Source organism: Camelus bactrianus, chromosome 32 (assembly GCF_048773025.1).
Source record: "Camelus bactrianus isolate YW-2024 breed Bactrian camel chromosome 32, ASM4877302v1, whole genome shotgun sequence".
In the NCBI taxonomy this organism is placed as follows: domain Eukaryota; kingdom Metazoa; phylum Chordata; class Mammalia; order Artiodactyla; family Camelidae; genus Camelus; species Camelus bactrianus.
The window spans coordinates 20,882,035-20,906,749 of record NC_133570.1 but is presented as its reverse complement, the minus strand read 5'-3'; the positions used below and the strand labels follow the sequence as shown (position 1 = coordinate 20,906,749).

Below are 24,715 nucleotides of genomic sequence, written 5' to 3'. Positions count from 1 at the left end.
TGACCTGGAGGTGCAACCCAAGCCAGGCTGGAACATTCCTGAACTTGGTCATACCCTCAAAAGGAGAGATGGAGATGAAAGAGAGTTTAGAAAGAACCTGCACCCAGTGGGGACTTTATCCCTCTTGTCAAGTAAAAGTTAGAAAGGAAAATTTGTGTTGAAAAACACTGACTCCCAGATGTATGTATTCCCTGCTATCTTGAGAACCCGCCTGTACAAATTTAATAGAAGAAGGAAAAACAGGAGTCCCAAGAGGGCAACTCACCACGGCTGTAAAGCGGGCTGCTGCTCAGTGGGGGCGGGACGGCGGGGTTGGGCTCCTGCGCCTTGGGCCGCACGATGATCTGGTAGCCCTGCATGAGCCGCTGGCAGACGAACTCCTCAAATACCTGCTGGGCCGTCATCTGCACCCCTTCCTCGTCCCTCCTGAAAGGACAGACGAGTTCACAGGATGTGCTTGGCCAGGGGCAGAGGGACACGCAGAGTTCCTGGTTCCCCTGGCTCCCGGGCTTCATCCCCGCAAGCCAGCCTGGACCACCATTCGATGGTGCTTCATGAAGCTGACACTCTGTAAACCAGCCTTGGGAAGAGTGATCAGTTCAAAGAGGTGGGGAAAGAAGGCAGGTAACTGGAGGCCCAAGTGGGTGATCTCAGAGAAGAAGATGAGATTCGTTGTGCCCAGAACAACTGCGGAGGACAGTATGAGGAAGGAAGGACAGACGGGGAGAAATGGGTGGAGGAGGCACGTTGACAGAATTCCAAGGGAAAAATAAACATTTTTTGCATCGTAAGATTTCCTAAACATAGAAGGAGGATCAGGTCTGAAAGTTCCATGTTTCGGCACCTCCCCGGACACCCCAGACACCCGCAAACAGAGCCAGGTGCCTTTCCTCTGTGACCTACCTGTCAATGTCGGCCTCGGGGAGGAGATCGTAGCAGCCCTCGGTGTAGTCGTTCTGCAGGCCCTGGCGGTCGGGGAAGTAGTCCGTGGTGAGGGGGAGGCACGCGGGAGTCGTGAGAGACTTCCAGTCCACGCCAACTGTGCAACAGAAGCCTGGCACTACAGGGGGAGCAGACAGCGTCAGAACTGCCTCGTGTGAACCAGGAGAAGGCACGTGTGGTCACCAGGCAGGGGTGGAACGTGGGGGGAGGGGGAGGGGAGGGGAAAAAGTTGTGTGACAGGTGATGAAGTTGCCAGGAAGGGAGGGAGGAGAGAAAGGGGGTGGGGGAGGGAGAAAGAGAGAGAAACAGAGGTGGTTAGACAGGCAGTCAGTGTTTAACAAATCCCATCATGCAAATGGGATTCGCAGCGATACTTTTCATTTTCTGCAGATCACGAGCTACAGCCGCGATGCCAGTGAGGTTACCGCAGGGCAGGCCAGGCAGAGTTACACCTCGAAGCAAATCAACGTTCCCAGAGCGGAAGAGAGGCTCGAGCCGGGAGCCTCCCCAGGGCCGGCGGAGGGGCTGGGTGGGGAGAGGAGGAGAGCTGAGCACGCGGAGCAGAATTCAGGAGCACTTTCAGAAGTGCACAAACGCGCCACAGATCCAAAGGGGTAGGCGGAGAAGTCGAAGGAGGACGTCTGGGAAGGTTACAAGGCTGGATCTTTAAGAGGCAGAGTTTAACATCTAGAAATGAAAGCTGCCCCCGGCAGAGGAGGCTGGACCACACAGGTCTGTGCAAAATTGCCTGCTCTTTGGTAAAAGCAGGGTTTCTCCACCTCGGGGCACGGCAGATACTCTAGACTGGATAATTCTCTGTTGTAGGGGGGCCGTCCTGCGCATTGTCGGGTGTGAGTCGCACCCCTGGACCCCACTCACTAGATGCTGGTGGCATCTCTCAGTTGTGAAAACCAAACGTGTCTGCTGACATTGCCACCAGTGCCCTGGTGAGCTAAATACTCCCCGGGTGAGAATTACACAGTGAAATCACAGGGCAGTTATCTCTTTAGGTCACGTAAGTGAAGATTATTTTCCAAATCTCCATACAAGGGAGCAACACGGAGCAGAAAAACTCAACACCTCTGCCTCTGAGTCCCCAGCAGGACCCTCCTACATATTATCTTCTCATGTGCTACGTGGCGGACCGCCTAGTGTGCCCCAACATCGCCTCCTCTGAGCAGGCGTGCCGGCATCATCTGCCCCTTTAAACAGCTGGCCGAGCCGAATCCCCCAGAGGTTACAGGACCAGAAGCCTCTCTGCTCAGAGATCTTCCCTCTGTATAGTGACCGGCTCACACTACCCAGCACAGCAGAGTCCCCCGGAACCTGGAGTCAAAGGAGAAGTGTCCCACAGTGCTGAGTCACAGCAGGAAGCACGCCCCATGCCGCACTACTGCTTTGGGGAAAGATGATCTGACCTGCAACTGGCCTGACTCCATGGTCTACACAGGTCCTGGGTGATTTCCAGTTGGTTGGTTGGAATTTTATTTTATTGTGGTAAGAACACTTAGCATGAGATCTACCTCTTAATACATTGGTAAGTCTATAAGACCGTATTGTTATCTGAGCACAGGGCAGCAGGGCAGATCTCCCTAGAACTGATACACCTCACGGAACTGAAACTGCAGGCCCACTGACTGGCAACTCCCCCACTCCCCCCAAGCCCCTGGCAACCACCATTCTCCTCTCTGATTCTATAGGTCTGACTATATAGAGGCCATGTTAACTCATTAATACTTCAAGGATTCAAAACATAGCCCACAGTAACCTGGTTAACACCCCGATTTCCCTATATGGCAGACAGGGGGTGTGCCTGTTCCCACATCCTGGTTGGAACCACAGCAGACGGCAGGCACCCGAGGGAAACTGCCGTGGGGAGGCCGAAAACAGAAGACATTCTAGCTCTGTGCCCTCTTGGGTCACTCTGGCCCTCACCAGCTTCCCGAGTCTCAAAATTGTAAAAGCCTTTTGCGGGGGGTGGTATAGCTCAAGTGGTAGAGCACATGCTTAGCATGCACAAGGTCCTAGTTTCAATCCCCAGTACTGCCTCTAAAAACAAACTAATAAATAGACCTAATTATCCCCCCCAATAAAGTAAAATTAAAAAAAAAACTTTTAGAAATGGTGTCTGTGGGCACACACTGGGAGACGGGGAATTCAAATGCCCGGTCCAAAGCCCCACGGCGAGAAAGGCTCTCCATTCTAAGTCTGCTGATGTTTTTTCACTGGGAAAAGAGTGTGGTGGCCTCTTTTCTATCTCCAGTATCTTCAGGCCCTGCAGGGGCCTCAGAGGAGGTCCCACTTCAGAACCATTCAATTAACAGTGAGAAACACAGATTACAAAATTCAGGGCTTGGGTTGTAGAGAAGAAAAGGGCTCAGCTATTCACGGCTGGCAGCTATCGAGAAAACGTTCAGTCTGCCAACTGTTCTTTCGAATATATCCCAAGGATCTGAACCGAGAGAAAAAAATCCATCCACTGCACCAGGTATTATATTTGCATTATATGCTGCCACTAAGAAACTAGAAGTCACCCAAATGGCCACCAATAAGAAATGATTATCCAAACCACAGTAGAGTAACTTATTCGATATTGCCATTCAAAATGACTTGCAGGCCGGACCTGGGGAAGTAGTGAAATAATTGTTAAGTTAATTACAAGTGGGGACAAAAGGATTCAGTGATGTATATACATCCACTGGTCACAGCTGAGTAAAACAAAGTCGATCAAGGGGCAGGATTTTTTTTCTGGTGTTTTGCTGTTGGAGACACAGAGATGTTCTGCTGTTTCGGTAGACAAGGATGATCAAAGCAAATGCACCCCAGACACTTTCAACCACAGGGATGTAAACCACTCTAGATCTTATTACTTCTGTCCAGCTTTTCCCCGGAGCCCTCGATAGGCACTGGAGCGCGAAGACCAGCTCTGGACTGGCACGAAGGCCTCTTGGGAATTCCGCTGCCCTTCCCGTTTGGTCCTGAATCACAACCCAGAACAGGCACTTGGCCTCTCCCTGCTCGCTTTCCATCGGAGGGGCTAAAGAGTCTCCCCTCACCACACTGCCTTCCCGCACTCGGAGACGTGTGCACTTCCAGAACATTCTCTTCCCACAGGGCTCCCTCCTGCTTCCGCAGTGCTCTGACCCCCCACCCCACGCCCCCAGTTCCCTGCCCCCTTCGCTAGTCAGCCACCCTCTCTTACTTGGGTCTGGAGAGGTAGAAATACTGTCCTCTAGAGAATCCTTATTCTGGATCCTAGGATTTGTACCTATGGAAAAATAGAAAAATTTGTTCAAAGCTGAGAATTTGTTTCATTCTACAAAAAAGTTCTGACCAGTTATGGTTTAAAAAAAAAAAAAGCCCCGAACTGCAGCTAAAAATAAAAACCAACTACAAATTCTGTGCCGAGTTTCTCCAACAGCACAACAGAATCAATCAAAGATAAATGAGCAATCTAAAATTTGGGAAGGAGCCCGGACTTTGCTCTGAGGTTATCGATATTATTCATTGCCCAATGAGGCCTTCAGAGTGCACACACATGCTCATACACACACACACACAAAAGCAAATAGCAACCTAGCACTTATAAGAAAAAGAACATATTTCAATGTCATTTCAACTAATTAGAGCAACGTTTAGCAAATACAAGATGACCTATTTAAATGTAGTCCACTCAACAGTCCTCCTCTGGACTTTTCTTTCCCAAATCGTGGCTTTCTGGAATGTGACACAAGACATCAAACCTCACTACTGTAAGAGAAAAACCACGATCTTACCTATAACTGGGCTGAAGGGAAAAACAGACAGTCTTTGAAATGCAACTTATTGACTGAAAAGTGACAGAACTAATTTCAAAACGCACACATCAATATTCAAATGTCCTTTCCAAAACGTTTACTAGACAATTAGGCTACCATAGAAACGACTGGAAAAGGCCTCATCAAACTGTCAAAAGCAGCCGGCTCCAGGAAGAAAGCTGGAGGAAGTGATGGGAAGTCAAGGAGATCTTGCTTTTTTACTCTGAATACTTTTGTGTCGGCAGAATCTTTTCTAACAAGAACAAATGTTTATAGATTCCTTATGAAATCTTTGAAAAGACAAGCTACATACAACCTGGGAGAAAGTGTTTGCAAATCACATTAGTGGCAGAGGACGTGTATCCAGAACATACAAAGAGCTCTCAAAACTCCAGAGCAGGAGAACAACCTGATGAGAAAATGGGCAGAAGGTCTGGACAATGTATACGGAAGGCGCACGAAAGGCTGCTCGACATCATTGGTCACTAGAGGAACAGCAGGTTAGAAGCTCTGTGAGGTCCCCCTCCACACCTCTTCGGATGGCTAGGACTGGTCACGCCAAGCGCTGACCAGAATGCAGAACAATGGAAACCCTTATCCACTGATGGGAGGAATGCAAAATGGTGCATCACTTTGGAGAATCGGGTTTGTGGTTCCTTTAAAATTTAAACATATATTGACAATTTGACCCAACAATTCCACTCCTAGGAATTTACCCAAGAGAAAATGAACATTAACGTTCACACAAAACCCTGTTATGTTAAGTAAATGTGGCTTTAGTCACAGTTGCCAAAACCTGGGGACAACCCAAATGTCTTTCAACTGTTGAAGGGATAAACTAATACATTAGTACCATGGAATATGATATTGCAATAAAAAGTACTGAACATGAATGGGTATGCAGGCAACAACTTGGATGAATTTCAGGTGCTTATGCTTGAAAAGAAGCCAGATTCAAAAGGCTACATATTGTATGATTCTATGTGCAAGACTTGCTGGGAGATGCAAAACTAAAGGGATAGAGAATAGATGGGTGGTTGCCAGGGAATGGGGGAGGGATTGGGTACACAGAAGCAGCACAGAGGAATCTGGGGGGTAATGGAAATGCTCTGTATCAAGGTGTCTTTGTTGGTGGTTAAGACTCCATGAATTTGTCAAAACTCACAGAACTGTACACTTTTAAAAAGAGTGAATTTTACTGTATGCAAATTTAAAAATAAATATATATATATATTTTTTAATTTAAGAAGATGAGATTACTTGGTCAAAACAATTTTAGAACTTCTTTTCTGGAGCTGCCTTCAGCAAATTTTTAAAAATTACTAGTCATCATAATAAGAAGATACAATTTATCAAGTCAGGAAAATAATAGTGTTTCACTTTATTCAAACCCACACTATGAGGCTGATAGGAGGTAGGTGTTACCCCTTTTCCACAGATAAAGAGACTGAGGCATAGAGAAGTTAACTAACTAACTGAAGATCACACAGTAAGTAGGTGAAGCCTGCATTTAGACTCTTGCTCAACTCCGCGGATGCTCTATTTCCTGAGTATCCAACTGGGGCACCAGTTCTCCAGTTTTCAGCTCCTGAAAATGTTACCTGTTCTTTGTCAACAGCCAAGAGCCATTTGGAGCTAACTCTTCTGGAAAAGCTCACTTGGCTGACAACATCCATTTTCAAGCAAACAAAGCATAACCATGAAGAAGCCGCAAGGTGGATTTTCTTGTCCAGCCTGAGAACTACTACGAGGGCCATTCCAGAACTGGCATTCCCAGGGCAATCTGAGCAACAGGACAGCTATGATACAACTGCTCATGGGCTAGGATGTTAAGTTTCATCATTAGATGACCTTTTTCTGTAAACCCCAGCCAGACTTGGTCTGTAAGAACTGAAATTCTTACCCTAATAAAGAAACAGTTCAACTTTTAATTGTGTGAGCAAATGTTCAAGGTCAAAGAGACAACCCACCAAAGGGTTCTCAGAGCTCCTGGGCCCAAAGCAAACCTGCCTGTCTCTGTGGGATACAGCACATTCAGCAATGAAAAGAATTTAAAGAAATAAATATGTTAAGGGAGTCTTTGATGCTACCTTCATAGTTTTCCTGCAGTTCAAGCCCAGCGCAATGCCTCCCTGTCCAGCTCTGCCTTTGGGGCTCAGCTCCGGTCCCGCAGACCCACTGTTGGCAGATGAAGAGCCTAACGACCCCAGAGGACCCCAACCCTCAGAGGGTGGAGGGGAGACCTCACAGGCTGCAGCTCTCTGCAATCCAACATTTGGGAACAAACCTCATTCTCAAAGCTCAAAGCCAGACACACCGCTTGGGGAACCAATGCTTAGAAGAGCCAACTCAGTTCTGTCTCTTCTGACAGCTGTTCAGAGTCAGGAAGTGCGAACATGTTCTCCGGTCACTCATGTTCGGCTGGAAAGGGTAATCCGTGTAGGGCCTTTGGGGCTGGTGCCGGGGGACACTGCTGCGCCTGTGCCAGGACAAGTCACTTCTCTCCAGGCTCCAGAGGCGGCGCTTCCTCACAAACACGCCTCCTGGCCTGGATGAGGGACCCGTGTGTGAGGACTTAATTTTTACAGGCGCTCTCAGGCCACATCTGCCACTGGAACCCAGTACTCAATACAAACACCAAGCTGCAGATCCTAAGGCCCTGCACTAAAGAGAAAGCAAACTTGGCATCCACTGATTTTCCTTAACAAAATGATCTAGCACACTTACCCCCACAAAGGGGCTGACACGGACTCACAAGTCTTAAAAAGGGGTGCTCAGTTAAAGGAACAGAGGGATAAACGCTACCTGCCCAATCCCACCAACGTCCTGGTCCCCGCCGGGCAGCACGGGGCCAGCAGGGAAACCCACAGAGATGCCAGCCCTGTGAATCGTGACTCACCTGTGAATCACGTCCAAATGCAGGAGCAAATCTGAGTCACGCCTGCGTGCCTGCAGATGGTGCAAACTGACAAGCCCAGGAGGCAAAGCGGGGGTCACAGATGAGGTTTTCCTGTTTCTCCTCCATTTTTTAATGAGTGAAATGTTAAACAGTGTTTGCTTAGAGCCCTCGCTTTGTCACAAAATAAGGACCCGATGTGACAATTTTGCCCTTTAGGAACACGATCGCTGTTTGATCCCTCAGCAACTCTGTGAGCAGGCAGGCAGGTGAAGACCTTTATGCCTATTTCATGGTCTAACTTCGATTTTCCAAGGATGACTGCATTACTGTACTGAAAATAAACTCTACGGAAGGGCAAAAGGAGGAAGCTGAGAGACCCACCAGTGGGGCCACGGTGACCATCCAGACAAAAGATGCCCGTATCTTGGGCTGGGCTGGGACTGGTGGAGGTGATGAGATATGGTAAAATTCTGGATATATCCTGAAGGTAGATCTGACAGTAACTGGTCACTGCACATGCTAATAAAAATTAGAAGGATTTTCTCTATATTCTTTCCGTGGCCAGCTAACAGAATTGATCAGGAAGCACAAAAGCAAAGACGGGAGTTCAACCCCCATGGGAACCCAGGGTTCCATACCCCTTGCCAGTGAGCCCCAGCCCCTTAGAAAATACATGTGACTGGTCACAATGGGACTGGGGAAGTATGACCCTATTTAACTATATCGCCCTGACCAGAGAAAGAACCCAAGGAGCTGACTTAGCTTCCCTAAGAAGCTAAATGTTGTAGGACATGTTTTTGTAATTGAATGCACACACAACAATTAAACGGAATAATTTTGTGGGTCATTCAAATGCTTGTCACATACAGCAGCTTGGTCCTGGAAGTATAAATTCAGTTTTCAATAAATCTGCTAAACACCACGTGGGGGAAGATGAATGAAAATAAACTCTTTCAGTCTAGTGGAGGGACACACATGGAAACAAACGGCGGGGTGGGGACATGCTAAGTGTCCCACTGGGTTGCGCATATGAAACCACTTGGAAACATGCATCACACCTCCCGGGAGGGCACAGGGAGGAGCGAGACAGCAGGGAGGGCTTCAAGGAGGAGGTGTCGTTGGAGCTGATCCATAAAGACTGAGTGGCCATTGGCCAGGCAGCATCAGGGGCTGAAGACAAAGGAAAAAGTATATTCTGTCCAGACGGACTGGTCTACACACAGAAATATCAGGACAAAGATCTTCTGAGAAGCCACCACAACAGCTGGAATATAAACTACATTCATCTGATAATAATAATGACACAACAGCTCTCATTTGTTGTGGGCTCACCGCGCACACCAGGCACCATCCTTAGCACTTTGTGTGGATTTTTATCCCACTTAACGCTGACCACAACCCTCCTCACAGATGGAGAAATGGAGGTACACGCAGTTAAGTAATTGGCCCAAGGGAGGGCTTCACCGCTCTTGAGAGGGGAGTCAGGACTCCTGCCCTCAGATTCCTGAGGCTGCACTCTTCCCGCATGCAGGGCCACGTGGAAGCGGAGGCAGAGGAAGACGCCAAGGTGGGCGGGGGCCAGGAGACAACTAGAGTTCCAAGCCATGAAGACCCATAACGGGTTTCACACATGGGAAGGATGGCTGATCGGACTTGCATCTGGAAACGTCTCCCTGTATGGGAGACGAATCAGAGGGGACAGTGGGACAGTAACAGAGCAGGAAGATGATTTGAAGGCTCCTGGCCAGAAATGACGTGGGTCTGATCCAAAGCAATGGCTGTGAGAAAGGAGACAACAGCCCGCAGTCAGGCTGGGGGGTGGGCGGGAAGCAGGACGTGAGTTCAGCTGGCAGTAGTTAAGGGTGGGGAGTCTGGGGGTCAGCCAGGCGGAGAGGTCCATCAGGTAGACGGATCTGTCTCCAGGGCCCAACAGGGAACAGACTGGCCAGAGGTCCAGGTTGCCGCAAACGCCCTCCCAGTGCACGTGCACCAGGGAATCCTTAGCTCAAAGTCCCCTGTGACCATCTCACCTAAGGATCTTCACCGACCATCCCTGAATAAGGGTTTTTTGAAACTTCTCTCTTTTCCCCAGAATAGATTTTAACATTCCAAGACTCACCTTCTGAGGAATCATCTGGTCTACCTGCACTACCGACCCCAGGCCTGGAGCCACTCCAGGCCAACTCCGGGCAATCCTTGTACTGTTACCATCAAAACCCGCAATTCCATTGCTTCAGGTCACCAGGAAACTAGCTCATAGTGTAGTCCTGTGAGCCCCAGAGCAGCCCTCCTTGGTACAACTTTACCCCAAACAGCCGGGAAGGTCAAACTCTGGGTTCCTATAAAATGGTTCCTTCTTTTAGCAAAACAATAGAAACATTGCCTTTATAATATTCTGAAGGCATTTCAAAAGAGCCGGGCAGCCAAGGAACACTTGTAGCCCCCGAGTGCAGGGACCAAAAGTATCTTACTCATCCCCAAACCTGTATTCAATTTTCTCATTTAAAATGAAAGGTAGAAAGATAGACTAGAAATAGGAAGGAAATGATGATAAACCTTTAGGAATTCTCTCACTGCCAATCCAGTCTCCAACCCTTAGCCAAAGTCCTTGAGAAACATCGTCGGAGGAATACACCCACAAATGGAGGAAGACTTCATAAACCAGTTTTACACAACTTCACTTTCACTCTGCCTTCCTTAAGTCAAGTTTCAGAGTTACAAGTTAACTTACAGAAAAACGAAGACATGGAGTAGGAGCCCTATTTTTTCCTTCAGCTTTAATGTTTTTCACATTCGTTTTGGACAATATCTGCCCTTTGAGGCTTTCCAAAATCTTCCGCCCGCCCTCCCAAACTCCTATTTCCCTCCCCCTGGAAAGGCACTCTGCATGGTGCTGCAGAAACCAGAAACAGCTCTGAGTCAGGACACCTGGCTACTGACATGAGAGATCGGTTTACTATCTCAGCATCCCTGGGCATTAAGCTGCCCTGTGTGCGAAATATACTTAACAACGTATTCCCTACTGGGACAATCAGATGAGATCACAGATACACAACTGACTCCAAAAAGCATAAAACCCTGTATTCATGAAAGTTCCTACTCTTCCTCTACTTAGAACCCCTCCACCGAACCAAATTCTACTCCTTCAAAGTCTGAGATCCATGCCCACTTCTTTAAGCAACCAAGGCCACCCTTCTCTTTTCTGCTCTCATTGCTGGAACCAAATAGCTCCCTCCAGGTCTCTCCTGATTGATTTTATGGGCGTGGGTCTGCCTTCAATCACGACTCACTGACAGCTGATGAATGTGGTTTGACCAACATGTTCTCGGCTAAAAATGTAATGTGCGGCCCATTTATAATTTCACACATTCTATAGCCCTGCTTCTAAATAGGTCACCCCGAACTGTGGCTAAAGTGATCCCAAAATAGACATGACCCTGCTTTTCCAGCCCCCGTGTGGTTTCTAGGTGTGGGCCTGCTCTGAGCAGCAGCTCTTTTGCCTCTCGGGTCAGTTACCTGCACCGCTGCTGCTAAGCAGGCTGGCGGAAAGCTCTTCTGTGCCACTGAAGTTCAAGAAGGACATGCCGTCACCGGGCTGGCGGGAAGCGCTGTGCCTGCAGGGAACAGAGCCCAGCCACCCGGCTTAGAGCAGAGCGTCACCTCTCTCCTCCTGCTCATCCTGTCTCCCGGGGGTTTTCATCACAAACGGGCCTGAACACTTGGCCGGCCGGACACACGGCCGCCAGGATGTGGTGGTTCAGCGCGTGCCAGCCCTGGCCTCCTGTCCGGGCACCCTGGCAGCTTCCCTGCTGCCCCGCCAGACTGCCCGCCTCTCTGTCCTAACCCCCGCATCCCACCACTAACACCCACAGGAGGACAGGTGCTTGAATAGAGACACCAAGTTAACCTAGTCAAGAGAGTCTCACCATCCTGTATTCCTCATCCAGCCCGTGGGATCTGGGGACCATGAAAAGGGGCCAAGGACTGCCTCCTGCCAGGTGCTTCCTAAAGCATCACGGGAATGCTGGGTCCAGGTGTAACTGGGCTCACGCGGTCAAGGCTTAAGTGACTATCTTCCTACGCTGACTCTCTTTGGATGCCCTATAGCACATACAGATCTCTGGCTCCAAAAGGCTTATTTCTATAAACACAGAACTTTGTCTTCATTGCTTTTAGCATTAACTTCTTCATAACCAAACAGTGGAATTTCTCAATGACCAAAATGACCAGTCACAGACTGGGTGCCCAAAACACACGGTGCAAACCACCTGCCTCGGTACCTGGACTGAGGATCAGAAGAAACTCATGTCTGAGGTCTCAAAGCGTGTTTGGAATGAAAGCAGAAACTACAGCAGGGCCAGGGGAACATCTCTGGGCCAAACCTCAGGCTGGTTGCTACACCCTCGGCCCGGGAAAGGGGACAGCACTGACAAAGGAGGGGCCTGACCTCATACTGTCTGTCCCACACACCTGCCCCGGGATCCCCGGTGTGACCTCATACTGTCTGTCCCACACACCGCCCCAGGCATCCCGGGTGTCTTCCCGGTACCTCCCAGAGCCCGAGGTCCAGCCTCACCTGCCAGCGGCTTCATGATACGCTAACTCCAGCAGCTCCGCGGAGGAGTGGGTGGGGTCCCTCTGCCCACTGCCCTGCAGCTCCGCCATATTCTGCCGGGTCTGGTGATGGATCTGGATGGCCTCTCCGGATGGCCCTACCCAGACAAAGATCTGCTGAGCATCACTCCCTCCCGACAGCCAGTGCTTAACTTCAATCTTCCTTCCTTCCCACTGCCGGGACACGGGTGTTGGGGAGATTGAAAGAAGACCATGCCACAGAGGAATGTCATATACGTGACCCTCTGGCTCCTGGACGGGACATCCCCTCTTCCAAGCAAGACTCATCCTCCTGTGGCCTCAGGGGTGTCATCCTGTCCAGCCCAAGAATATCTTGGGAGCCTCTGTCTCCCACATGTCAACTGAGACACGGCAAAGAAAGATAAACAGCATTGGAGGCAAGGGCCCCTTCCAGGAGGATTAACACATGCAAAACGAGAAGGAATACATGCATGAAACACCAATGACTCTGCTAACACATGGGACGGTAACACGATAAGAGCTCGGACTCCCACACGCAGAGGACACACCAGTGAGAAACAGACATTGAGCAGGAGATAAGCCAGAATTGGTCAAGTCTGTGAAAAACGCTTCCCAGAGAATGAGAAGCTGCAGAGCTGAGTGTTAATAAACCAGGTTAGCAGGACATCTGGGTGAAACCCCAAACGCAGAAAGGGCAAAACACGAGCAGGAGACAGCAGGTTGGCCTGGGAAAGAGAAGGACCTCTGAGGACGGGAGAGGGGAGCCTGGCAGAGGAGGGCCTTGGCTCTTGGAAGGACAGATAGGCAGAACAGTCAGTAAATACACTGAGTTTTAGTAAAGTGTGTGTCACAGGTAACAGGAGATGAAGCCCAGAAGCAAGAGGAGCTGACAGTCACGGAAGAAACACGGACGGTTCTCATAAGAGAACTCGGAGGGAGCCAGTGGGGACAAGGGCAGGAAGAAAGAGACACTGGAGCGAACAAGTCATCTGACTGACTGGGGCAGAGACAAGGGGGGCGGAAAGGGGCTCGGGGTCGACCCCCAATTACAGCCAAAAGAACCAGAGTCACTGCTCACTTATTTTAACTTTTAACACTAAAAGCAAGTACAAAAGAAAAGAACTAGACACATCCAGGCACTCGGCAGGACGGCTTCACAAAACCACCTGGAGTGTAATGTATCTGTTCCTCCCCAGCCCAGTAAGAGCCCATCGAGCTGCAGTTTAATTTTAGCCGCAGCTGTAGAAAACCTGTCACCTTCTTTAGGCTAGAACACAGACCAAAAAGGATGGGCTAGGAAAAACAGTGAATTCGAAAAAAAAAAAAATTCTTTTTTTTAGTTTCGATTGATTTTGAACTTTATTTAAATAATGGAATCATTCAGAAAGTACTCTTTTAAGTTGAGCTTCTTTCCCTATGTTTGTAAATTTAAACAGTTTTAGATGTGGTGGTAGTCTGTCTTTATTTCTGTATAGTAGCCCATTATTTTAAAAAAATTTATTTTGTGCTTTTTTCCCCCAATTTATCTAAGCTAAAATTAAAAAGTTCACCCATTTCTCAAAAAAAAAAAAAAAGATCTGTTTTCTTCCAGCTGTCAGAGCCTGAGATAAAACAAAGCAGTGTAAGTCCATGTAACCCAGCCAGTAATACCAATGCCCAGAGCCAGCGAGGAAAGGAAGGGGTGAACCCAAGAGAGGTACACGATTCGCAGGGAAGAAAGCAGGTGGCAAACAGAGGCCCTTTCAAATTGGAAAAACGGAGCCCTGGGTCTACGCGGCCAGCCAGCTGCACAGCCCACTCCCAAGCATGTCCTTGACAATCCTCACAAAAGCCCAGGGGCAGGCAGGGTGCAGAGAAGATGAGACCCTTGACCCAGGCCACGCAGGTGACTGGTGTGAGGACCAGGACCTGGGGGGCCTGTGAGGACCAGGACCTGGGGGGCCCAGCCCAGGGCTCTTTCCCAAGCAACCAACTCACCCACAGGAAACGTGTGCATCCAACGCCTCCTGTTGGACGTGAGCTTCATGGGCATCCGCGAGGGGGCGAAAGGGTTAATCAGCGCCCGCTGGGGCGGGCATCCCCCGGGGCGCACGTGCAGCATGGACTCCACGCTGCCCACATGGAACCTGCCCGGTGCGCTGGAGTCCCGCTGCGGCGGCTCGGCCATGTTCTCCAGGACGTCTGTGGTTCCCGCGGAGGCAAGGCCCAGGGAGAGAGCACAGGGTCACGGTGAAACCAGAACTAGCAGACCCATCGGCCAAGGCTGACAAGGGTCTTGGACGGCGCACATTTAGGGACATGAGTAACATCGCCGAACTATAAAGGCAGGAAATACTGACTTTGTTTACTTCTTAAGTATTTGGGGGGAGGGGGTTCTGGTTCCTAAGTTCCTGGCTGTGAAGCCACATGCAACCCTGAAGGGGAGGACCACACATTGCCTGGAGACCCTGGACGCTGAGCTGGATGCAACTCAACGGTGGGTCCTGAGTTGCCTCCCTTGGGGGTGGGATGGGTGTATTCTGTATTGGGAGGAACAATACAAATAGATATTTGGTGACCAAAAGGGCAGACCCTAGCAGAGACAGTTCATGTGTTCACTAGACCTATTTGATTTTCCCCTGAGGCACACAAAGGGACTGTAGTTTCCAGCTCCTTTGTGCTGGGTCCAAATAACTAAGTTCCGGCCAACAGAACACAGGGAGAAGTGACAGGCTCCAACTGAAGGCCTGGACCACAAGTATCTCTAGGCATGACCTTCATTCTCTTCTCCCCTGCTGTGGCAACTGTGGAGACCAGTGTTGATGGTCATGGCATCCCAGGATGGAAAAGTCCTCAGCCCTGAGAGACTGGGTGGATCAGAACCCCCTCCCATTGATGCAGTGGCCTGGGACAGTTGTTAGTTACAAGCAGTCAGATGTTACTATGTTAAAAAATAAATTCTTGGGAGAAAAGGATGGAGAAATGGATGCATCCAGCCTTGACCAGGCAAGAAGATGGCATGGCAGACTCAACCTGTCCCATCCAGTGGCAGCGAGGGCCCTAACCTGAATGGGTCAAAGAGCTGAAACCCACAATCAACTCCCCGGGTAAGCATCCCATGTTCACTGAGCAACCATACAGGTTAGAAAGTGGGTCCAGCAAATGTAAATTCAATGGCATCAAGGAATCTGGTCCACCATTATCTACCCAATGCCTACCAAAGAACCTGGTATACAGTAATATCTAATTCCTCAAGCCAAAGTGCATGCAAGAGAGCATTCAGATCTCCATGAAAGCTGCATTTTTCATTGTAAACCAAGGAATTGATGCTCTGGTTTGCAAAATAAAAAGAAATAGTCTAGTTAGTTATCGTGGAAATAAAAGGAGAGAACTTAATTTTAAAAAAGATGAGCACGTGCTTTGAAAAGGATAAGAAATAGGACTGAGGGATAAAGTGAGTCAAAAATGTGTGCAGGAAGGGGGAAATGTTACACTGGGCGAGGGCAGACGGGTGAGAGTCCCCACATACAACAGAAGCTGGACACGGAGGCCGAGCAGATGGCACTGCCTTACACTGGTCCAATGAATTGCTTTTTGGCTTTTCTAATAAACTCCCACATAGCGCTAAAGGATGAAATCAATTCTACTATTCAGGTATTTATTAAGAAAACTGTTTTCAAAGCTACTTGGATTAAGACCAACTTCATCTCCTCAGAGGAGATCTGGCTTTTAGAAGAAAAAAGGTGTTTAAAAGGATTCATGTTTAGTTTAACTTAACTTTTACTACAGACCTTTCTAAGAGTATGTTCAGCAAAATGGGAGTATAACTGTCATGCCAACTTAGAACTTTCCAGCACATGGGGAAAAGCTAACCTAGAGCTTTTCAAATGCGTTAAAATTCTTTTGAATATGAAGCCTAATTAATGTGACAGGTCATTCTATAGTCATGTAATTAAACATCTGCTCCTTTCTCTTTCAGAATTTCCTTTTTATACTTTGAACCAGTTTAAAAAAAAAACACTTTTCTCATCATCAAAAGTTTTTCAGCCCTTGGCACAGTGTGTACAGTGCGGTTCTAAAGGGGTAACAGCAGGGAGCCTGCGGTGACAGGATAGTTCTCTATCTTAATAGTGCTGGTGGTTATGTAAGTCTACAATATGTGGTAAAACTCTGCAGGAACACACACACTCTCTCTCACACACAGTCTCACACACACACTCACTCACACACATACTCACACATACACCCACACACACACGAGTGCACGTAAAACTAGTGAGATCTGAGTAAGCTCTGGGGATTGCACAAGGTCAGGTTCCTGGTTCTGACACTGTACTGTGGTTATGGAAGATGTTACCCTTCAGGAAAATGAGTGAAAGCTACACAGGGCCTCCCTGGAATTTTTTTTTTTGCAACTTCCCACAAATCCATAATTACTTCAAAATACAAAGTTTTCCAAAAAGGCAGGAGGGGCCTGTACACTCCAGTCATGGACACTGCCGGGTGGGCAAGATAAGATGCAGGAAGAGCAGCACCCGTGCTCCTCGGGGCATGGCCGGGTTACAGGTGGCTTGAAGCGGAACAGAGGACGGGGCTGTTTTAAGGGGCTCGAGTGGAGATGATGAGGAAATAAGCAAACACCTTTGACCCGAGGCCTAAGAAAAGCCCTGCCCTGGCACACAGCAAGGTATACGGTTACAGCGATAAGAGGAAAAGGGCAGAGGCGAAACTAAGTCACACACACATATGCCACGGCTGAGGCGGCTGGTCCTCACTGCACTGACCTGGGGACAATTACGAGGCGGGACTCACAGCCCAGCCCTGGCCAGAGCCCCCGCCCCAGCCTTCCTGCAGGAAGGAAGCCAACTCCTGCCCTGCCCGGCCCTGCCCTCTGACCTCGAGTGCTGGTGTAGCCCAGGGAGCTGCTGACTTCATACTGGTGCAGGTGGGGGTGAGGGGTCACCAGGATGTTGGCACTCCTGCCCAGGGAGCTGTCGTCAGAAGCCTGGCTCCTCACTTCCTCAGCGGGCAGCGCACGGCCAGGCAAGGACGGGCTGGAGGACACGTCGCAGGAGCTGGAGCTCTTCCGATTGTGACTCTCCCGCTCTCGCACAGACCTGACCGGCGAGAGAGCAAGTCACCACCGAGCGAAGGACGCTGTGCTACCCAGAGTTAAAACTCCCCAATGCGTCACCAGCCCAAGCTACCTGGGAGACTGATAACAAAAACCCCGTGTGTGATATCTGAGTGGGAGAAGTGATGTAGGAGGTACTCTGCCCGGAGCAGATCAAGACGTCGTGGGAGACACGGGGCGATGGCTGACCGCCCTTGAATGGCCAGAATCCTGGGACCAGGGCTGGAAAGAAGCCATTGCTTGGTCTGAACCCACCTGATCCCACCACCAAACTCGTGTCGCTAAAAACGGGGCAACAAGACGTGATACCATGTGACCTGGGACAAAGCACACAGTGCCATCTGAGAAGTCTCCTAGCACCAAGATTTGAACCTAAATCTAATCAAGCCTCTGGAGATAATCACCAGTTTACAGGAAACTCAGAGACATCAGGACAGGTTAAAACATTATAAGGAAATATCCAGCCAAAGGAATAAATCAAGACACTCAACAGTCACCGTAAAAAAACATTATGATGAGGTGTAACAAATGCGTCTTCTTTAGGTCCCGATTCAAAGAAACTCACTCTAAAAACCACATTTTTTTTGACAGTTGGGAAATCTGGAGAGGGACTGGCAGGCAGAGGATGTTAAGGAATTCATATTAATTTTATTATCACCAACAAGGGGACTGTGATAAATTTTTTTAAATTCTAATTTGTTAGAGACATATGCTGAAATATTTACGTATGAAAAAAAAGGATACCTGAGATCTGTTTTAGAATAGTCAAGCGAAATTTAAAATGTGGGGAAAATGATGAAACAAAATTGACAATACCTTGGTAACTGTTCATCACACTAGTCTATGTAAACGTTTTAAAGTTAATCCTTAATAAAAAAATTTTTAAAAATTAGTATATATCCTTACTAAAACATGAAATGCCCTGAGGGAAAACATTTGGAAGCAGTGGGAAGATGGATCAGGAGAAAGTCCAATGGGGAAGCGAAACTTCAGAATGAGTCAGCAACCATCAGTAGGGCTGCCCTCCAGCATCAGAGCCATTTTCTTTTCACCCGGAAGGATTTTGTTTTAAGGAAGAGGTTAGGAAAGACTGAAAACAGATCCCCAGGGCTGACTGCATGGTTCAGGGTTCCAACAGCAAATATCTGAGAGTGGGGACAGAACACCCATCAGGCACCTTCTGTGCCGCCAGGAACACACAGCCTGAGTCTCTGAAACACCAGATCTTGCCACATTTGATCAGAAGAAAGCAAACCAAGGATCTTGGACTACAAAGGCGTCCTTAGACGCTCAGAAGAAATGCACCACCGAGCCCCAGGGCGTCATCAGCATGTAGGGTTGCTGCTGTTAACAGCACCTACTGTGAGCTCTAAACATTCTCAGGAGGAGACATGAGGCTGGGACAAGGGAAGAGGACAGAAGACATTCATGTGACCGCTGTGAGCCCATCTGTCACAACGTGGCAGTATCTTTCCAATTGGAAAAGTGGAAAATGGACTCAGGTTCTTGGTCAACTAGGGAGAAAAAAAACTAGAGCTCCATTTCCCACATTCATAAAAAAAAAAAAATTCTGGGGGAGGGTATAGCTCAGTGGTTGAGCATGCCTTAGCATCCTGGGTTCCATCCCCAGTCCCTCCATTAAAACAAATAAATAAAATAAATAAAAACCTAATTACCTCCCCGCTAAGAAAAGACTGGTTCAATTAAGTAAGTAAGTAATTCTATATAAAGAACTAAGCATAAAAAACAAGACTATGAAGTATTAGAAGAAAATATATGACATGTCTCTAACCCTGGAGTAAGGCTTCCTTACACGAGACCCAGAAATGAGTATGTTGGTAAATCTGATGTCACAATGAAAAACTAGTATATGACCAAAATACCATGGAGCAAGTTTTAAAAACAGAAATTAAAGAAAGAAAAGTCTCTTGCCCTCTGGGTATAATAAATCTAAAAGAAACGCTGGACCCTGGGATCTATGTCTGTGTATATATATATATATATTAGTGGCCGCCCAGAGAAATGAAGGTTCCAGAATTCATAAATTCTCTTCTCTTGGCTAGAAGAAGCAGATGAACGCTCTTCTTATTGGGAGACAATGCTACACAACAAGCAAGCTACCAAACGGCTTAGGCCAGAGAACCAGAAAACAGAATTCCTAACGATCTCCAGACTACGGCTTCCATCTGGCTAATTTTAATTTAAGACATTTTCAAGGCTGCTCTCGTGCAGGTCCCTACAGGGCCTCAGGTTCTCCTAAGCAGTTTTTATGTCCACCCCAAAGTACATGGCAGAAAACCTGCATGTGGCGAGTCGCTGAGCCCGGGACGGGCCAGGCAGCCTGAACACTTGCGCATCGTAAGCGTCGTAATCAACTTGGATGGGAATTGCATTTTCGGATTCCTTTGGTGTCCCCAGAGCTGAAACACACAACATACACAACCTGTCATCAAAACACGTGTCCCCAGATGCCTTCAGATGGTCTTCACCAAGGTCCGCAGGGCACAGGGCATCATCACCTCCTCCCCATGACAAAAATGGGTTAAGAACCCCATCGTGACAGGTTGCTGAGATTAAATGACATATGCCAAAGCGATATAGAAATTACTATTTACTAGCACTAAATAAAGGCAGGGTGATGGCAGCATTTCCTTCTGTGATCCCACTTTAAAAATATCTTGTTATGTACATTTAGTCCTTTAAAACTTTCTACCCCATCCCTACAACTGATCGAAGGCTTTGTGACCACCCATTTTACAGTTGACAGGACAAAAAGAGACAAGGTCATTAAGGGACCTTCCAAAAGTCACACAAGGGGGATTCAGGTCTCCCTGCTTAGCTGTGAACTTTTTATGCAATCTCACACAATCTTGTTACCAAGGGTGGTGAGCTGGCTCTTTCTAAATGTGATGAAAGGAGAAAAAAAATACTCACAGGCATCACGGCCGTTCTTTGCTCTCTCAGAGGCAGGCTGTAAAATGAAACAGATAGTGGATCACACTCTCTCCTCTGCCCGAACAGACTCATCACCTGGCACAGCATGTAGGTGGCTGCCCCCCAGGCAGAGGCCAGGCCTCACCGTCCCCATAATGAACACCGGACACCTCCCCACCCCGGGATCAGGCCCCGCTGGGTCCTTTGCTTCCCACCTCACTCCTGTTCGCTCTCACAACTCTATCCAATTAGGGCATGGGCTCCACTTTACAGGTGAGGATATTCAGTCCTAGGAGAGTAAGGGACTTGCTGCCAGTCACACCATGAGCACGTGCAGAACCAGGATCCAGGCCCAGCTCCTCAGACTCTTGGCTGATCCACAGGTATGTCTGTCCTCCCAGGGTTAGTTCCAGCGACCCCAACCCTGCATGTGGCCCCCTTCACATGGCACTCGCTCTCACCCATCTACACCCCCCAGGGCTGAGCACTCAGTAGGTAGACGGCTCATTTGCAGAAATGGGGTGTAAAGGTAGAGAGAAAACCCAAAGAGCTATCTTTTTTTTTTTTTTAAATAAATCTTTTGCATAGCACTTTAACCTTCCGTAACAACACTTAATCTTTCTTCTTTAAAACAATCACATTGCAGAGAAATTCGTCCGGTTGTGGTGAAGGCACAAAACCCTAGGAGGCAGGAGACGGCCCTTTCCGGGCAGAGCCCTCACTCCCCACACTTCCCTACTTCACACAGCCTATTTTGGGAGTCCTCACATTCCTCTAAACTAGTATGTCCCCTATTAGAAGAGTAACATTCACTCCTGCCTCCCTGCAAAAAGGGAAGAGGTAGCCCTGATCCTAGTGTAACAGCCACAGCAGGATAACTGGAGGGTTCAGCTCTGCTAGAAACAGGCAGGCGGATAAGAGCACCCTGGGGTGGGGCCCTCAGACAAAACAGTCTGTTTTTCTCTTTACATCGTAAACACTGCCAGGTTCCTAAAATGGGCACTTTATTGGCTGCAGATGTATTCCAGCGAGTGGATATGTCATTTTATCTAGCCATTTCCCTATTGTTTTCAACTTCTCACTATTTTAAATAGAACCAGAGCAAGATCTACTTGAATACAATATTCTCAATTATTTCCTTACATCACAGCATCAAAAATAGGGGCCCCGGGTCAAAGGGCATGAACGTTCTCATTACTCTTGGTGCACGTGCCTGGACTGCTCTCCATTCATGTTTCACACCAACCAGGTAGGTACTCAAGCACAGACGTCGCCGCACTTTCTAGCATTTGGTCTAACTATCACTTTTGTTTTAAACCTATTCGGTAAGCAAAAAAAGAACCCTCATTCTTGTCTGAATGTGCATTTCTTTGCTGTTAAGATGTGACTTTGTGAAAATCCCATTTCCCCTTTGCTGTAATGTGTACCCATGTCTTTGTCCGCACTGGCATCTGAGTGGTCTCAGTATCTGAATAAACTGGTCATGTTATAATAAAAATAACTCTTATATTTTGGCCAAAGACATTTCTTGCAGTCTGGGATCTGCCTTGTTTATTTACTTAATGTAGAAAACTGTAAAGTTCTACGGAAAATTTCTTAAATGCTATGCATGACCATTGGGGTACAGGGGGCATCTGTCACATCTGTGTGACAGTCCCCGGGGGCCCTGCTGGTGGGTGAAACCTACCTTCTTTCCTGCCAGTTTTATTCGTGGGGTGAAACTATTACAGAACAGCTGGCTTTTGGATGTGTAGAAACTGTAAAAGAAACAAACAGGGTCATTAATCTAAAACCCCTTTCATTTTACACCCCAAGACAAAGCTGGAACCCCGGCCGTGGATCATCTTCCCGTGAACACCTTTGTCTTCAGCCTCACTGATCCTAACTTTCTTCTGTAACTACAGTGAGACGTTAATTACATTTTAAATTACTGTTCTATTCTTTGCTTTCCCACAGACTGCCTCACGTGTGCTAGTTCCGATTCCTGACTGGGTTAGAATCTCCCCCTCAGGCTGAAATCAGCATGAGCACAGAGGCCGCGGCCCAGGGAAAGAGGAGGTGCAGGGACGTTCCCCCAGACGGAGCCGGGGCCCAGGGAAAGAGGAGGTGCAGGGACGTTCCCCCAGATGGAGAGAGGGGCCCAGGGAAAGAGGAGGTGCAGGGACATTCCCCCAGATGGAGCCGGGGCTCAGGGAAAGAGGAGGTGCAGGGACGTTCCCCCATGTGGAGGCCGGGGCCCAGGCCCAGGCTCAGTCTGCAATGGTCTGCAGGAGTCGGGAACAGCTGTGGAAATAAGTCCTAAAAATTGCTTTTATGTTTTTCACCGCAGACTCTTCTTACATCACTGCCACTGCTTTGCAGGTAGAGACCTTCACAGAAACCCCGATCACCTACAGCCTATCAGGACCTCACCCACCTGTGGTTTATCCAGTGAGGAATATTGTAGTCGTCGCCCAGGCGAGAACCCCGAGGGGCGGTCCGATTGTGCAGCTGAAAGGGGACAAGCCAGGGCAGAGGTCAGCTGGGGAGCAGGTGGGACCCAGGACTGCTCCGACTTGTCTGCTTTTAACTATTCTCGACATCACCCTGGTGCTGGAAACTGGCCTTTAGTAAGCAATGCAAAATCGAATCACCTTGAACAACGGGACAGCGTGGAGTGGCTGCTCCCCCATGCACACCAAGTCCACGCCAATTCCTAAAAGAGGAAAGACAGAAAGTTGGGCAGGGTGGGGGAGAGGCAGAGATACGTGGCCCAATCTATTAGAGACGTGACTTAGGGTACAGGGTACATGCAGAGCCAACTTATCATCCTATGATTTATCACCTCACCAGCACTGCCCAGGCAGCTGAGAATAAACAGAGGCATTCTGTCTCCTCGTGACCAGGTTCCATCACACCTGCCACTAATCAGTGCTGGACAGTGAGCCTCTGATGGCCCTGCAGGACCTGATTTGTCAGTAAGACCACCAGGCCTCCGCTACTAGGGTTTCCAGGCCAGAAAGGAAAAGCAACCTTGTCATCTCAGTACGAAGGAAAAAGCCCCATCACTTAACAGAGCTTTACTGCTGTCAGGATTTCCGTTCCCAACTCCATTTTCTTGGAACACAAATCAAACTGGGGGGGGGGGGGTACAAGTCGGGGATGCACGGCACAGCATGGAGGGCAGGTGGGACAAGGTGACTGAGGGCACTTCCCAGGATGGGCTGATGGACACTGGCTCCTGGAAACAACCACCAAAAAGGGCTCTCCAGAGTGAAATATGTTTGGGAAACTCAGAGTACCAGTTATGTCCTTCAGAGAGAAGTAAGATACAGCCAAACACCGACCCTGGCAATTGGGAAATATGCCTAACTGTGGATGACCCAGTGCGTCCCACCCGACAGACCACGGGACTCTCAACCCTGGATCCCAGATGCTCGGAGCCCTGAGGGAAGTCATGCTACTAGCACACAGACACAGAGCCGGGCCCAGCAGCATTACCGTTGTCTATCATCCGCTGCTTGGTCAGGATCATGAGCAGGCGGTCCACTTCAAACACACCCACCCCGGGCGTGATCACCACCGACATTTGCCCAGTTCGATCAAAGTTGCGGTTGATGTAGTGCTTGTCAAACACTTGAAACAAAGCAGAAGGTCCTCCCGTGAAGACGTTACAGCTTTTCAGAAACCAACCAGTGGCAAGCATCTCCGGGCTCCTGGACATTTTGTCCATGTTTCTATCAGCACAACTGTCACATCTGACCTGAGTGCACGTCTGTCCTTCCCCCTCTACTCTCACAGCTGCCTGAACCCAGGACCACATCCCTGTCGCCCCTGCCGGTCCCCCTCTTCGATGCCTAACACGTGCCCCGTGAAGCCTTAAATGCGCAAATTTCATGTCATTAGCTTAAACCATCCATAAATGGGTCTGTATTGAAACGTAGAAGAATCAAACATAAATTTAATTTTTTGTGTGTGTAGGGGGAGGTCATTAGGTCTACTTATTTATTTATTAGTTTTTTTTTTTTTTTAACGGAGGTACTGGGGATTGAATCCAGGACCTCGTGTGTGCTAAGCACACAATCCTCACACACATAAATTGAAGACAGTATGTAAGAGAATGGACCAGAATCTTGTGATGTTTTGTAAATCTGGCACATTAATTCTTATTTCTGGCCTGTGCAATTCTTATTATGAAAATCAGTGCTATTCAAATATGACAATAGGTTTACTAATAAAAGACCCCGTGCTCAAGAACCCCCAGCACCCGGGTATAGACACAGGGACAAGTGACACACACTGTGAAGCGATGACACATCGTCTCTTCCGTCAGTGGCCAGTGACAGACAGACAACCTCCCAGGGCTGGCACATGGCAGCCTGAACGGTGAGCAGAGCCTGGGGTGCTGGGAGCCGAACTCGGCTCTGAGAAATCCCGCTGCTGTGGTTCCCAGAG

At 48.5% G+C, this 24,715-nt stretch overlaps 1 protein-coding gene across 11 annotated transcripts in view; it reads right to left on the bottom strand.

The window, feature by feature from the left end:
- DEPDC5 (DEP domain containing 5, GATOR1 subcomplex subunit) overlaps nt 1-24,715 on the bottom strand; it is an 88,898-nt gene that overhangs the window by 42,030 nt on the left and 22,153 nt on the right. For 7 of the 11 annotated variants that reach the window (XR_012503713.1, XM_074356672.1, XM_074356664.1 and 4 more), the window contains 13 exons: nt 23,762-23,896; nt 22,915-22,976; nt 22,698-22,771; nt 21,969-22,038; nt 20,282-20,318; nt 19,647-19,767; nt 17,110-17,330; nt 14,212-14,415; nt 12,215-12,350; nt 11,155-11,252; nt 4,145-4,210; nt 904-1,087; nt 266-426 (listed from right to left, as the gene is read on the bottom strand). Coding sequence is in view for 10 of the 11 variants with exons in the window: in XM_074356672.1 (XP_074212773.1) it covers nt 266-426; nt 904-1,087; nt 4,145-4,210; nt 11,155-11,252; nt 12,215-12,350; nt 14,212-14,415; nt 17,110-17,330; nt 19,647-19,767; nt 20,282-20,318; nt 21,969-22,038; nt 22,698-22,771; nt 22,915-22,976; nt 23,762-23,896 (1,569 nt within the window). In the remaining variant the exon portion in view is untranslated. Of the gene's footprint in view, nt 1-265; nt 427-903; nt 1,088-1,149; nt 1,468-4,144; nt 4,211-11,154; nt 11,253-12,214; nt 12,351-14,211; nt 14,416-17,109; nt 17,331-19,646; nt 19,768-20,281; nt 20,319-21,968; nt 22,039-22,697; nt 22,772-22,914; nt 22,977-23,761; nt 23,897-24,715 lie in introns of those variants that run through there. The other 4 variants (XM_074356666.1, XM_074356668.1, XM_074356674.1 and 1 more) reach the window with 3 other exon arrangements.